This window comes from Phyllostomus hastatus, unplaced genomic scaffold (genome assembly GCF_019186645.2).
Source record: "Phyllostomus hastatus isolate PE091 unplaced genomic scaffold, TTU_PhHast_1.1 phas_scaffold_182, whole genome shotgun sequence".
Lineage (NCBI taxonomy): Eukaryota > Metazoa > Chordata > Mammalia > Chiroptera > Phyllostomidae > Phyllostomus > Phyllostomus hastatus.
Window position 1 is genome coordinate 7,254,406 of NW_025334013.1, and position 14,250 is coordinate 7,268,655.

A 14,250-nucleotide genomic window follows, 5' to 3' on the forward strand; every position below is an offset into this window, starting at 1 on the left:
CTCCAGCACATTTGTTATTCCTCTCTCTTATCCCTCAAACCAAAGGAAAACAAATTCAAGAGTCGGAACATTTGGTTATTTCTAATCTTCAACTGTCATTCATTCTGCCTGATGCTGTGTATGACTTTTAGCTGTTAGTTCTATGGAATTACATCTCCCATCAAAGGCATATTTTGCCACGTTTTCCCGGGAAACATTCTGTTCTTGAAATACTGTAGGTCAGCTGATTGGATATTGCCCTCTTTCCCCACCTGGACACATCTAGACAATAAGTACCTACCTGTGGTGTGTTCAAGGTTGTCCCCTTTTGCTGGGAAAATCCACTTGTCAGCTTTGGAGAGACGGTACTTCTGGGAGGATTACGTAGATTATTTTTTTAAGATTTTTATTTTTATTTTTTTTAAGATTTTAATTTATTTTTAAGGAGCGGGGAAGGGAGGGAGAAAGAAAGAGAGAAACATCAATGTGTGGTTGCCTCTCATGTGCCCCCTATTGGGAATGTGTCCTGCAACCCAGGAATGTGCCCTGACTGGGAATCGAACCGGTGACCCTTTGGTGCACAGGCCAGCACTCAATCCACTGAGCCACACCAGCCAGGGTAGGTTAAGTAAATTAGTACACAGTAATGCTGCTCAGTTTTAATTGCTGAGGTGGTGGGGGTATGGTGTTAAGGTTTGAAATAGCATGAACACTAAGTTGAAAATGCTTGCCCTGGCTGGTGTGGCTCAGTGGATTGAGTGCCAGCCTACGAATCAAAGGGTCACTGATTTGATTCTCAGTCAGAGCACGTGCCTGGGTTGCAGGCCAGGTCCCTGTTGGGGGCACACAAGAGACAACCACACATCGATGTTTCCCTCCCTCTCTCTCTTCCTCTCTCTCTAAAAATAAATAAATAAAATCTTTTTTAGAATTAAAAAATAAAAAGAAAAACAAAACAAGAAAAAGAGAAACTTGTATGATATTGATTGGCATATACTGTATTTTTCGGACTATAAGATGCACGTTTTTCCCCCCAAATTTGGAAGGAATAATCGTTGTTAATGCTGCTGTTGAGTTCTGTTTGCATTTACATTGGTGAAATATTACGTTATTTATGTTATTAAATATTTTACCACATATTTTTGCTTCAAGAATTTTTTTCTGTTTTCCTCTAAAACCTTAGGTGCACCTTATGGTCCAAAAATACGGTAATGCATCTGATGGTCACACCCACTTCGGAAAAATAAGTTGCTTATGTTTGGTTTACCTGCTCCTTTGTTTGTTTAGCCTGAAGACTTTCCACCCCCAATGCAGCAGGTGCTAATGGATTTATTTGTAGACCTAGAGTACTTTAAATCCGTGGTGTTCTCTTGATCAGCCTGGTAATGATACATTTCTTAAAGGCGGTTTTGTTCACACACAAACTCAAAGCCCTTCCTGTATCATTTCTGATACATTTCACGTAAGCTTAACTGTGTGCAAAGCAACATTTGGATTAATCTTTTACTACATGGTAACAATCTTAGGAAATTCCAATCAGAAGCCAACAACCTGTTTCCTTCACTCGGCACTGTTGGGTATCTGGCTTTGTGTTCTGATAAGGAAGTAACCACAATGTTAATTTTGTGTTTCCTTGCCTTTTGTCTCGGGAGTCCGGAGTCGGAGCTGACTAGGAGGCTTGTCCACCACGAGATCTGTGAAATAGCTGCAGTGCAGCAGCGCGGTGGACCATGTGGAACATGTTAGTGCGTTCTTGTTAAATCACCTGCACCCGCGTCCCCGGTCTTGCCGCCCAGAAGCGCGGGGCGGGCGCCCACTGGCTGCACGCCGCAGGGCACAGGAGCGTGAGCTGGGAGCCACGTGGGCGTCTCTAAGAATGCTGCCGGCTGACGTTTGCTGACCGCTGCCCCGCGTGCCGGGTGCTCAGAACACTGAGTCTTGCACGGGCTGGCCTGCTGAATCCCCACGGTGACCCTGCGGAGGGCTAGTCGCGCTTTATACACGAGGACACCGAAGCTTGGAGAAGCCAAGCAGCTTTCCCAAGGCTACAAAGGGAGCGGGGGTTGGGGGGGGTGGGAGCTGAGGTTCCCCGAGGCAGAGCCTGCCTGCACCCTCGGACCCGCCTGCGGAGTCAGTCCCGCTTGCAGGAACTAACCAGTCAGGCTGTGTTCTCTAGAGGGGGCGGAGAACCCGAGTCGCAGTTTAGTCCTTCCCTGCAGTGTGTTCTGCTGTAGATGCCCTGCATCCAAGCCGAAGCATGAGACTAGGACCCAGGAAACGCTCCATCCCTGTCCGACACACTTAGTGGTGATTTAACCTGCTTCCACACAAAAGCCACACGAGAGCTGCCAAAATACAGACTTATGTGCAGAAAGCGTAATCTCACACTCATTTACTGTTTATCATTTGCACACAACAAGGTCACAGCAGTGCGTGGGCAGTCGCAGATGGCTGGCTATGTGCCGGGCGCAGGGGAGGCAGACTTGCAAGGCTCCTAGTCTAGCCCTGGAGAAGGCCCTGCAAGCAAACGCCTGCAAGAGGGCGTCCCAGGTGCGTCCCAGGTGCATCCCAGGTGTGAGGACAGACGCCTGTGGGGGTTCGCTGGGGCAGCCTCTCCACCCAGGGCAGGGAGCATCTGCACGGAGGAAGGGTCGCCTGGGCCGGATCTGGAAGTCCGAAGAGAATGTGGACAGGAAGTGGTGGGGATGGGAGGGCACACGGGGGCAGCCCAGGCGGAGGGAGAGGCTCGGGTGTGGGGCAGTGGCACCAGCACTTCGGCAGTGGGCCGGGCTGGAGAGCGGGCCCCTCGCCTCTGGGTCAGCCGGCCTGCTGGGGGCGAGGCTGGCGGGCTGTTGTACATCCTGTCCATCCCCTTCTCCCCGGACCACGTAAAAGTGAATTAAAAAGGGGGCGAGAGAGACCTAACGAAGCTTTTCCTTCTTAAGCCTAGTGATGTTGTCATGATACGACCATCTCTGAATATATCAAATGTTAACTGTTACTTCTTTTGTAAGTATTTTTGTGTGTGGGTAGAACACTCACAGTTTTCACGGAAGGGGCCAGAACAAAAGCAACAGTCCCCCCCACCTCCCTTGGGGAAAAAATCAAACCTGACTTGCTTTTTATGTAATTAGAACTAAAACCAAATCGTGACCTGTTCACAGCAGGTAGACTGCAAACCCGGCCAAACTGTTCTTTCTGGCCGGAGGGACTCCATCTCGTGCTAAGCCACGGACTGCCGCCGGCATCGCCAATTAACCCAACACTGTGTCCACCTGGACACGGCGGAAAACCGCCCGCCCCGAAGCCCGGAGCAGACCAACTCAGGCTTCTCGTTAGAGGCGTAGAAGGCTCTTAGACCTCCCCTTGAACCAGCGGGTGAGAAAGGCGAGTGGGGGGAAGGGAGTCGTGGGCTCCTTCTTCAACTACATTTCTGCATAATTTGGAGCACAGCAGATGGAACGTTTGCACTGGTCCCCAGGACACGTTTTTGGGGGATTAACTTATCCGCCCCCATTGGGTCAGTCCACCCACTGTGGCACCACCGTCCCCAGGCAAAGCGAACCTCCATGCAGCCTCAGTTTGGGAGGGGAGAGCACACTACGTAGGAATGTGTGTCGTGGTTTTTCTGCCTCCCGCCCTGCCCCGCCCCATCCACTCCAGTCAGGAGGTTTTTCTCTGGAAATCCCTCCTGTCCTGTTTCCGTTCCACTCCAGGTGGGTAACAGTGTCCAAATTCTGAGCTGGAGTTTTAGTTTTACGTGTGTGAGTCGAAAGGGGACGTTTACCGTGAGATAGCAGTGGCCACTGTTTGTCCGCCGCTGTTCAAACTAAGGCTCCGTAGGTTTCCTGTCGGCTCCTTGGAACTCGGAGCCTTAACACCTCCCCCGCACGCCGAGTCTCAGTGCGGGGTGGGAGGCAGGCCGGGCCGCCTCGCACATGGGACAGGGGAAAGCTTTCTGGGTCAAACCTGCTAAGATGTCTGTGGGGAACGGGCCCCTGCCCTGCCTTCCGGTGTGTGTGTTCTGTGGCGGTTTCGCCACCTTTGTGACACGGAACTCGCACATTTGTGGATCACCACTCGTGGCCTGGACTTGGTGGACCGAGTCACACCTGCAGGAGTTGGACAGATTTGGACCCAGCCCAGAACGCTGTTGCTTTAAGTTCTGCTGGCAGAGTCTCGCGCACAGGGTACTGCTCTCTCCCAGGGACCTCCCTCTGCCGGGCGGGCGGGGAGGGCATGGTTCCGCACACTGCACTCACCGACCACGTGCAGGCCGCATCTCCCCCCTCGTCGCTGACGGGGGGATAATTATAGAACGAGAGGCGGTCCGTCTTCTCATGGAGGTTAACCAGTGCTGGGATGTTTGCACAATCGAGCCACCTGCTGAGTACATTCTCATGTGACTTTCCTCCTCGCACGGATTCCCTAACTTGAGCGTGGCCTAGCTAGCCCGGCTTTGGGTGCCCGAGCTCTGAATCAGCACTAAAAATCGGACCCGTGAGGAAGAACTAATATGTGACCATTCTCCTTTCCCCCAGTTGCTCGAATACCTCGGAGTCACCCTCGACTCCTTCGTGTCCCAGCACGCCCCCGGTGCATCCACAAACCCCGCTGGCCGCACCGCAGTGCAAACACCCGCCGCCCCGCTGCCCGGTGACCTCCCCGGCCCGCTGGGTCGACGCAGCCCTCCGCCTGCGCCCTCGCTCTCCCTTCTCACGCCAGGTCTCGCAGCGGCAGCTTCGAGCCACGCTGTCAAAGCAGAGCTCGGGTTGTGTCGCTGTTGGATGTTTTCTGTAAGGAGCAGCAGTCTCCCCACTTTACCTGCTCACCTTGTTCTGGAAGTTCTGAGGTTCATCCCGAGTCCATTTTGCACTCTTCGTTTGCTAAGGAGGTGGTGGCAGTCACCTAAAGATGAATGCCCCTCGTGTGCTTAGGGGCAGACTTACCGGGTCACTGAGTATTTTGCTCGTCGCGTGTTTCTTTTTTGTGTTGAGTGGTCAGTATTGATTTGGACTTACACACAACCTTTGTCCTGCTACCCTGCATTCTTGTCTTTGCTTATCCACACGGGGTGGTTGCCCATCTACCAGCGAACTTCCTTTGTGGGTCTTCTGGCGGCGGGTTTTCTCAGGTCGTCCCCCCTGAAAACACCTTTATTTCGCCCACGCTTGTAAAGGTATTTTTGCTGAATGTAAGTTCTGGGCGGGCACGTCTCTTTCAGTCCTTCCGTGACGCCGTCCCACTGCTGTCCTGTCGTTTCCATGGCTTCTGTGGCGGCGACTGGCCTTTTCCCCTCCGACTGCTTTAAGACGTGTTCTTCGTCCTTAGTTTCTAGTAATCATGTGCCTTGATACGGGTCTCCTAGCTGGGGTTTGTAGGGTGTCTTGAATTTGTAGCTTCATGTCTTTTGGCAATTTTGGAAAATTCTCTCCCCCTCTTCCTTCTGTGACTCTAACTACAGGGAAGTTAGACTTTTTTTTTTTTTTACCATGTCCTGCATATCTTTTAGGCTCTTTTCTGTATTTTCACTCCCTTGGGTTTTTGTTTGTTTGTTTATTTTAATGCCCCAATCGGGGTATTTTCTGCCGACTTTTCTTCCAGTTCACCAATCCTCTCTGATGCTGTGTCTGCTCTGCTCTTTCAGCCATGTGTTAACACCTTAGTTTCAGTTTTCTGGTAAAATCCTCTTATCTTTTTATAATTTTTGAAAGGTCATTACATACCGTTTTAAACTCTGTACCTACTAGCGCTCGTGTCTGGATAACTGGTGAGCGGCCTTCTCTGTTTTCTTCCTTAGTTTTCGGTCATTTTGCTGCCTCACCGGTCTGGTCATTTTTGTTGGATGCTGGACATCGCGTAGGAAAAGTTTCAGAGGCTCTGGCCCATGTTCTTCTTCTCCAGGGAGGGTTTACGTTTCTTCTTTCCTTCCATTTTCCAGTGTCCAGTGTCCAGCGCTTTGCCCTCCTCCCGTGCGTGCCTCCCCCGCGGGACTTGTTTTCTGAGCTCTTCACTCGCAGTAGGGGGTGCGCAGCGGCCAGCATGTCCCAGTGGGACTCGTATCTCGGCAAGGAGCACAGCCTGGTATTTCAAGGGCAGGCTCTTGAGGAAGGATCGTTTTCTCCGGGGCTGGGCAGTGGAAGGGGGTGTGTGCGGGAGGCGGAGAATCAGCCCTGACTCCTGAAATCCTAACAGAGGCCTCAAAGGAAACTTCGTCTTAAAGAACCATACTGCTCAGACCAGAAAACGGGTGGATCTTTTTAATAAGCAAGGGTTAAAGTAGCTCTCGTCCAGGTAGAACGTACACTGAACCGGGGCCCCTGTTTTTCCATTATTTCTAGTAATTGAAGGTTTCCTCTTAAAAGCAACCCAAAACGTCAGAACAGGCCCATCAGGTCGCCTTTAGGAAGGGTGGCTGTGAGCTGAATGGACTGTGTTTCCTTCCTCATTCCAGGGCTCCTTTTTAGGCCTGAAATGTGTTAACCCAGGAATGGCTGATTCAGCGACGAATGGCCAGCTCTGCTTTACAGACACCAGGTCCGCAGGGAGTAGGGGCAGTGAGTGCTAAGCGCCCCCTCCCAGGTCCGCTCTGGGGCTGTAAGACGGCAAAGGTGAGACTGCCTACTGCAGGACCCCTGAGGGATATCCCGGGCAGAGGCCGAGGGCTCTGAGCAGCTACTGGGAATGGCATTTTTATTGTAGCCCATCTGAGAGGCGTGGAAACTTCGAGTCCATTTTTAAAAGAACCATCTTTTGTCCTTTCGTTGGAGCTGGGATCAAGCCAAGCTCAAGAGAAATGTCATGGGAATTAAGCTCCTGGGATCCCATCTGCCTCCCATTCCCATGCGACTCGCAGACAGGGAAGTTCGGCGTCTGCTGTTGTCTCGGACGCCGAAGACCTGCTCCCGGCCTGTGGTCTGGTCTAGCCGGCCGTTCACTCACTCGCCGCCGAGGAGTAGCTTCCCGAAACATTGCCTGGAGCGAAGTGTTGGCCTTTGTGTCTCTAGCTTTCCCGAAATGCACGCTCTGTCCCACGCCCCTGAAGAGCGAGTTGTGAGCAGCAGAGCCTGAGCCTCCACTGGGAACGCGGCAGCACCCTCGGGCGGTCGGCTGGGTGGTGCTGGACGGCTGGGTGGTGCCGGCGAGCAGAGGGGTGGCGGCGGGCAGGAGGAGGAGAGGAGCGAGGACTGAGTTGGGTGAGCTTCCAAGTGCGTTTCTTTCCCTGGGAGCGTGGCTGGTTGTGCTTGTTCGCTCCCCACGGTTTCTGGAGTTCCGCCTGCTTGGCCGGACCAGCTCTGAGGGATTAAAATCTTTTAGCTTCAGTGCTCCGCCCGCTTCAGCCCGTCCTTCCGGCAGTGGCAGGGTGGGAGAGCGGACCTCTTCCCCGAGGGCAGGAGCTCTGGAAGCCCCCGGTCCCGCTCCCCGCCCCCACGGGCGCCCACCTTTCCTCCCGGCCTGGTCGGCACGCACTAGTTTTGAGGTCTGACCTTGTTGCAGTGAGAGCCCACCGTGGACGTTTACAGACCCGTCTCTTTTTCTGGGGCCTTCCTGGCTGGGACAGAGATAGCCTGGGGGAAGGCAGGAGGTGGAGCCTGGGCTGCGCGCCTGGGGCAAGGTCTGGGTGATGGAGAGGGGTGGGCGTCTGAGTTGGGGGATTGCTCAGGCAGGGGGACTGCAGCCTGACACTCTTTCTTGTCCAAGGATGGCGTGTAATTTTTCCAGAAACCGTATGATTTATGTGCTCGCCGCAGCTGCCTTCCTCTGTCGGTGGCGCTGCTCAGGGAACGAGAGCTGTCCTGCCCGGTGCCTCTGTGAGAGTTTTACTGCCGGTCAGGAAGGAGACGTCCACGGAGACAGAAACAAATGTCAGGGTGCGGTTCTCTCCACGTGTTGCCCGGTGTCAAAGCGGGGTAGACACCTAGCAGACTTTCGTTAGAGGTAACCGTGGTCTTTCGAGATTCATCCGTTCAATAGCGATTGTAGCAGAGCCTACCTCCCGGGTTTGTTGCGAGGATTAAACTAATTAGATTATTTCACAACTGCCAAGCCCTTAGAACAGTGCCTGCGGTAGTAAACACCGCTGACCTCTGTTTACAGTTCCACAAGTTACACTGTGGTCTTCGCAGTCGGAGGCTGTCCTTCGCCGATTCTGCCCTTTGCTCTCTTACACTTCTTTATCGGAAGACCCGGTCAGGAGTAGATGGCTTTCTGAAGACCTCGTCAAGGCGTTTCAAACCCTGGAAACGTCTCTGACTTCTTCAGTGAGGAGTTCAGCCTCCCCCGGTGCTGATGCCCAAGCCTGGTCTTGGCGACACTGTCCGTCGTCCGGCTCCCCCAGCCTTTGGCGTCGGAGAGCACGTATCTCCCCACTCGGAAGGCAGCGCAGATAAGCCCGAGCTGCTTTGCTGCTGCGAAATGTGCTGTTTCACCTCTCAATTTCTGTATTTTGAGACTTCAGTCTATTTATATTGACTTCTGTAAGCTTTCCTTTGTTCCAGGATGGGTCCAAGGTGATTGTGTCCTCTGTCACCAGATGAGACACGCGAGGTTCCGTAGGGGAGGGAGGGGGAGGGGGGCACTCAGAAGAAAGAATAGGGTTTGCAGTGACAACCCTTGGCATTTACACTCGGCTTTGTGTTTTTTCCCCAAGTACTTTTCAAACCAAGGTCTCGCCCTGGCTGGTTCAGCTCAGTGGATTGAGCACCGGCCTGTGAACCGCGCTATTGACCAGTCACTGGTTCGATTCCAAGTCAGGGCGCATGCCTGGGTTGCGGGCCAGGTCTCCAGTAGGGGATGCGTGAGAGGCAACCACACACTGATGTTTCTCTCCCTCTCTTCCTCCCTGCCTTCCCCTCTCTCTAAAAATAAATAAATAAAATCTTTAAAAAAAAACAACAAACAAGGTCTGTTTGCATGAACGCAGCAGCTCCGTGGGGAGCGTCCTCCCTGCTTTATAGGTGAAGACACTGGTCCCACAGGGAGTGCGTGTTGTGCTCACGCTCACCTGCTGGTCCTGGTGACACAGCTGGGACCAGACCCCTCGCCTTTCACGGCCTGCTTGCTTCCCTAGTGTTGCAATAACTTACCTGCCAAGTCGGGCATTAGGACCACCTCAGACGGACCTTCCCCCCACGCCCTACCCCACATCATGGCCTGTCTCCTGGTGCAGGACTGGGGCCTGGGCCACTTACGCGTGGCCGAGAAGCCTTGTCGGCTGGCAAAGCCGGAGGTCTCTCGTGGGGCGGAAGGCGTACCCCCTCATGTAGCACTGACTGTGCAGAAACCCCTGTGACCTCTGTCTGGTTCCAGGACCCCTCAGCAGTACGCGAGGGAGGCCTGCACCTCGACATGACCCCTGCCCCTTCCGTGAAAAGTGCGCCACGAGGCCCAGCCGATGGAGAGCTGGGCGGTGGGGGGCCACCACCCCATCCGCAGCTGGGTCTGCGGACCCCTCCTGCACGCAGTTCTCTGTAATCGGCACGGAGGAAGCATGACTAAGCCACGGCAACTTGTCTGTTGCTGAAAGTCAGTCTTCCTGTGGGTGTTCCGCTCGTTTCTGTGCTCCTCGCCTTAGAGCAAGCTCTGCTGCTCCTTATTAAAGAAAAGGCAAACCCCGATCCTGAGAGTGCTTCAAACCACGCTAAGCCGCTGGATTAATCTGAAACACATCTGAGTTCACAGCTGGGTCAGAGCTGCAGAGCAGCGGAGGGACGTGCCAATTCAGCAGGCGTGTGTCTTGGGCTGGTTTAGGAGCGGGACAATCCTGAGGTCTGACTTCGTTGCTCACGTTTAGGCCTTGTGCGCCCGCCCGAGATAATTCTGGGTGGCTTTGGATAACTTTGTTTCTTAACTGGAAAGGAGTGTCTGTTGCCTGATAAGTGTTTATCCGTGAAATAGCAACATGGTGTATGTCTTAGGGTAGGAGGGCTTTTAGATCTCCGGAGACCAAAAAAAAAAAGCAAGGTCATTGGCTGAGGCATGTTACCAGAGCAGTGTCAGGCCTAGCTTTAAAATGTCTTTATTGTTCTCGCTCAGGGTCTCTTTTCTGGATCCTTTCCCCTTTTCTCTCTGCCTCACGGGGGCTACACGCAGTCACAACCGAGCAGAACTGGAAACAGGCAGACCTGCTCTGTTTTAGTGGGTAGAGATCTGGGGTCCAAAAATGCCCCTTTTCTTGCCAAACCTCAACTTGTTCCATGCCTTTTTTTTTTTTTTTAATACCTCTCCCTAACCCCACCCCCGCCCCCTTCACCGTCTGGCGGAGTGCGGACTAGCCGCTCGGTTGGCCTTGTGTGGGTGACAGGCACCCACTGCTGGTGGGGTCGCATCCTCCTTTAACCCCTCCCAGTCCACAGGTAGCACGAAAGGGTTTTTCAGTGTCGAGGCAAACCGCGGCCTCCGGGAGTCATTTCCAACGGTGGGTGTGTGTGCGCACCGTGAGACAGAGCACGGAGGTGGACGCCTCGGTTCTGCGGCGATGGGGGTCCGCCGTGGCTTGAAGGGGGTTTTCCTGCGGGTGCACCAGTGGGGGTGCAGATGGCCGAACGCGAAGCCTCCGCGCTGCTTCTGAGAAACCTGCGAACGTGGGTGGCTGTTGCAGGCCAGACCCTGTGCCGGGTATGTTGCGTTGTTTCTTGGCCCTTCAAAGCATTCCTTTAGAGGGGAGAATGTTTGTTTCTCTGTTTGTTTGCCCACTGGTGTGTTGGTTTTGCAGATGGGTAAACTGAGGTTCAGGGCAGATAAGCAGCTCTCCCCGGGATGCCTCCTCGGTAAGAGATGGGATAAGAACTTGGCTCCTCTGCCCCCGTCCGACTGACTACGCAGGGGCGGCCCCCACAAAGCTCGACTCCTCCGTACTGACAGACCCGGCACAGAGCCGGGTGCCTGAACCCGCACGCACACGCACACGCACACAGCCTCTCGTGGCCGGTGCCGAGCCACACGGGGGCTGTGCCGGTGGCCGGGACGTGCGCTGCACAGCCTCCCACTTGGAAGAACGCAGGTCCCTCCTCCCACGGCAGAGTCCTGTCACTCCTCTGCCCTTTCCCGTCATCCAGGCTCGCCATCTGCCCTGGTGACAAGACAGGTGCTGTCACCAGCAACTCCTCAGTGGCGCAAGGATAATAAAGAGGAAACTTCCACTAGGTAAATAACTGTGAAGGAAGAACCCCAGAGAAGGGGGAGAAATTCAAGCCCAGGCTCCTGTCACCACGGCCAAGTACCTCTGGCGCCCTGCGCTTGCTGCATGTCGTAAAGGGGTCAGGAGAGCTGGCAGGACGGAGCAGAGGGGCACCGTGCGAAGTTTTCCCCCTTGCCCCCTGCCAGCGTCTGCTTGAACGTCGGTTTTATAAAATCATCTGTGCAGAGCCCAGCCCCACAGCCAGCCTGATGTGTAGCGCCCCGTTTCCGTGGATGGTGCGATCAGTTTCCGGGGTGGGGGTGGTATTGCCGTGCGCTCTGTGTCAGCCACGCAGGAGGGCTGACATCCTGAAGTTCCTCCGACGTGTTTGCCCCCCGGCTGAAAATACGGCTTCAGAGAAATGAGGGGCTCCAGGCTGCGGCCAGAACTCACAGTGCGGGGTGTGACGAAGCTTCTTTCCGTGAAAGAAGGGGGCGGGGGGCAGGGTAACTGTTGTCCCTGCGGATGTAATAGCAGGTTTTCTGAGGGACGTTCCGTTCCTCGGGACCTTTCATTTTAGCTCCTGGACAGCGTTCTCTTTCAGCCTTAAGTTTTTTGTGGACTTGAAATTGCTACAAAATGAGCTGTATTGACTTAAGTCGCTGCAAATGCTCCTTCTGGTGCTGAGGTAATGTTTATGCTGAGTAGAGTTACAAATTATCTGCAAATTACCTTCCAATTGCTAGTCTCCCCCCCCCCCCCATGCAAGGCTGGCACATGCCCTGGTCCTGGAGCTCCCGGGCCCCCTCCACCACGCTGGCTTCCCCAGGGGCCGGGGAGGCCGATGATTCCTGTTTCGCACATGAAGCAGTCGAAGCAGCAGGCTCCATGCTAGCTCTGTCCTTGCATTCTCTAGTGCTTTACATGTATTATCTCATTCTGACGGCAGCCTTGAAACGGGATATTCTCGTCCCCATTTTGAAGGCGAGGAGATGAAGGCTCGCCGAGCTTAAGCCTCCTTGCCCGTTCACAGTCAGTGTTTGAACCCCGGGGTGAACAAGGGCCGTCCCGTTTTGCTGCACCCACACCTCCTGGCTGAGGCCCTGGCAGGTGGGAGGCAGAAGCCGCTCCTCACGGGGGTCCCCATTTGCTTGCCTGGCATGGGGGGGTTCCGCACATGTCTGAGGGGTGGGTGGGCCACCTGGGTCCCGAGGATTTTCAGCCCCGCCCGCCCCCCCCCCCAGTGCCTCTGGGGTTACTCCTGCCTCTGTCTGAATGACCTGAAGGTCCACCCCCAGCCCCCGTCTCCTGTGTCCATCGTCCGTGAGCGCGCCAGGGGGCGTCTGCTCTGAAAAGGTTTCAAAGTGAAGTCGACGGATGTCCTGCACCGCCACTCCCACGTGAGACTGCAGCTCACATGAGTCTCCCCGCTCTGTTTTGACGATCAACCTGAAAGTCAAGTACGTGGGTGAAATAGCCCTTCGCAGCCGCAGAGGAGACCATGCCAGCGGGCACCCAGAGAGAGTGCTTACTGGAACCAGCCCCCTCTGCGGCCCGTGCTCCTGCCCTATCTTTGCGGGAGAAACAGGATACGGGGTGTGATTACTTTCCCGCTGAGGTGGGGACAAGAGATGGAATTAGGGTGACTAAGCGCTCCCACAGTGAGGGGGAGGACATGCCCAGAAGCCCGGGGCACTGGCCCGAGGCCCGGTCCTCACCGCAGGGCCCTTCATCAGGCTGCTCCGGCCCGTCGCCGTGAAACGGCTCTCCCCCTGAAACCTGCTGGGCCTCTCCCAGCCCAGGTTCCGTCGGGCTGAAGATTCCAGCCTCTTCCTCAGTTTTCTGAGTTCTCAAAGCAACTTGTCTAGGGGTGAAGATTTCCATAATCACGTCCAGTTAATACCTTTGTATCCTTTATTTTTACTCACAAGTGACAGAGGCCAAGTTCACTTGGCTTGCGTGGGTGATGTTTTTTATAGACAGAGAAGGGGGGGTTCAGCTGGAAGCGCTAGAGCACGTCGAAGAGAGGCAGGCACCTTTCCGTGGTACAGGGGAGGCCCCGGAGAAGCCCCTGGGAGGACCCGGCGTTTGAAGGAAGAGTGCTGTCTTCGGTCCTCTCCGGCACCTGCCCGAGGTCGCCGTGGGGTTTCGTGGAGAGCACCCAGGGCCAGGCGGAGCTGCGGGTGCCGGAGGCTGCTGGCTGCAGCGGCCTCCGCCTCCGTGGGCACCGTGGGCACCGGGGCTGCTGGCTCCGCTCGCTCACAGAGCCTGGACGGGGAACTGGCTTTGTTGATCGGGGTTGCTGGAGAGGGGCGGGCGCGGGGCGGTCCGCCTGGATTGTCCTCCCGCATTCTCTGGGGGAGGGGGTGGGGATATTTTGGTGAAACTTCTTCCTAGTCAGTTGCTAGAATAAGTAGACGGGGCCTTAAGCTAATATCCCTTCCAGAGAAATATCTCTTTTCAAGCAAATCAGGAGTTTAAGGAAAGAGGGAACCACCTGAACAAGACCCCGAAGGAGCCGGGGTGCCGTCACACCTCGTCAGCGGAGCCCGAGGCCCCGGCGGCCCCCACGGGTGCTTCTGAGCTTCTGAGCACAGCTCTTTCCCTGGGCCCTGTCCCCCCACCCCCCCCCCCACCCCCGCCTCTGCTGTGGCCTTGGGGGAGGCATTTGTGCCCAACCCTGGAATGAGGAGCATGGGCCCCCACCCGATTCCAGGCCGAGGCAGGGACTCTCTGGGCCCTTTCCAGAGGCCAGGGTCGTACTCCTGCTCCCCCCTCTACCCCCCCAAGTGCTAACCGTCTGCACCCCACGCTGCTGCTGCTGCTAATGCTGCTGCTGCTGCTGCTGCTGGCGGCTGTCTCACATACGGAACAGCTCTGTTCCCGGCGAGTCTGCCGTCCTGGAGCACAGGCCCAGGCCGCCCTTTGTTCGTATCCTCAGCGGTCCCTGAGTCCGCGCTGGGCCCCGAAGCGAGGGCTTAATAAAGACATCGTAGCTTGGATCGCAGATCGCACTGTCTCAGAGCTGGAGAGCATTCCGGAAACCACCAAGCCCAACACTCCAATTTTATCGATGGTACCACTCCAAAACTCACTTTGGAAAAGGGGTTGTTTGTTCTTTTGTGTTTTTTTGTTTGTTTGTTTTTAATGGT

The 14,250-nt window shown here is 55.1% G+C and overlaps 1 protein-coding gene across 6 annotated transcripts in view; it reads left to right on the plus strand.

The window, feature by feature from the left end:
- VPS13D (vacuolar protein sorting 13 homolog D) overlaps nt 1–14,250 on the plus strand; it is a 225,048-nt gene that overhangs the window by 159,721 nt on the left and 51,077 nt on the right. The window contains exon 67 of one of the 6 annotated variants that reach the window (XM_045858719.1): nt 6,434–6,553. The exons of the other annotated variants lie outside the window; for them this stretch is intronic. Coding sequence (XP_045714675.1) covers nt 6,434–6,547 — 114 coding nt within the window. The 3' untranslated portion in view covers nt 6,548–6,553. Of the gene's footprint in view, nt 1–6,433; nt 6,554–14,250 lie in introns of those variants that run through there. 6 annotated transcript variants of the gene reach the window in all.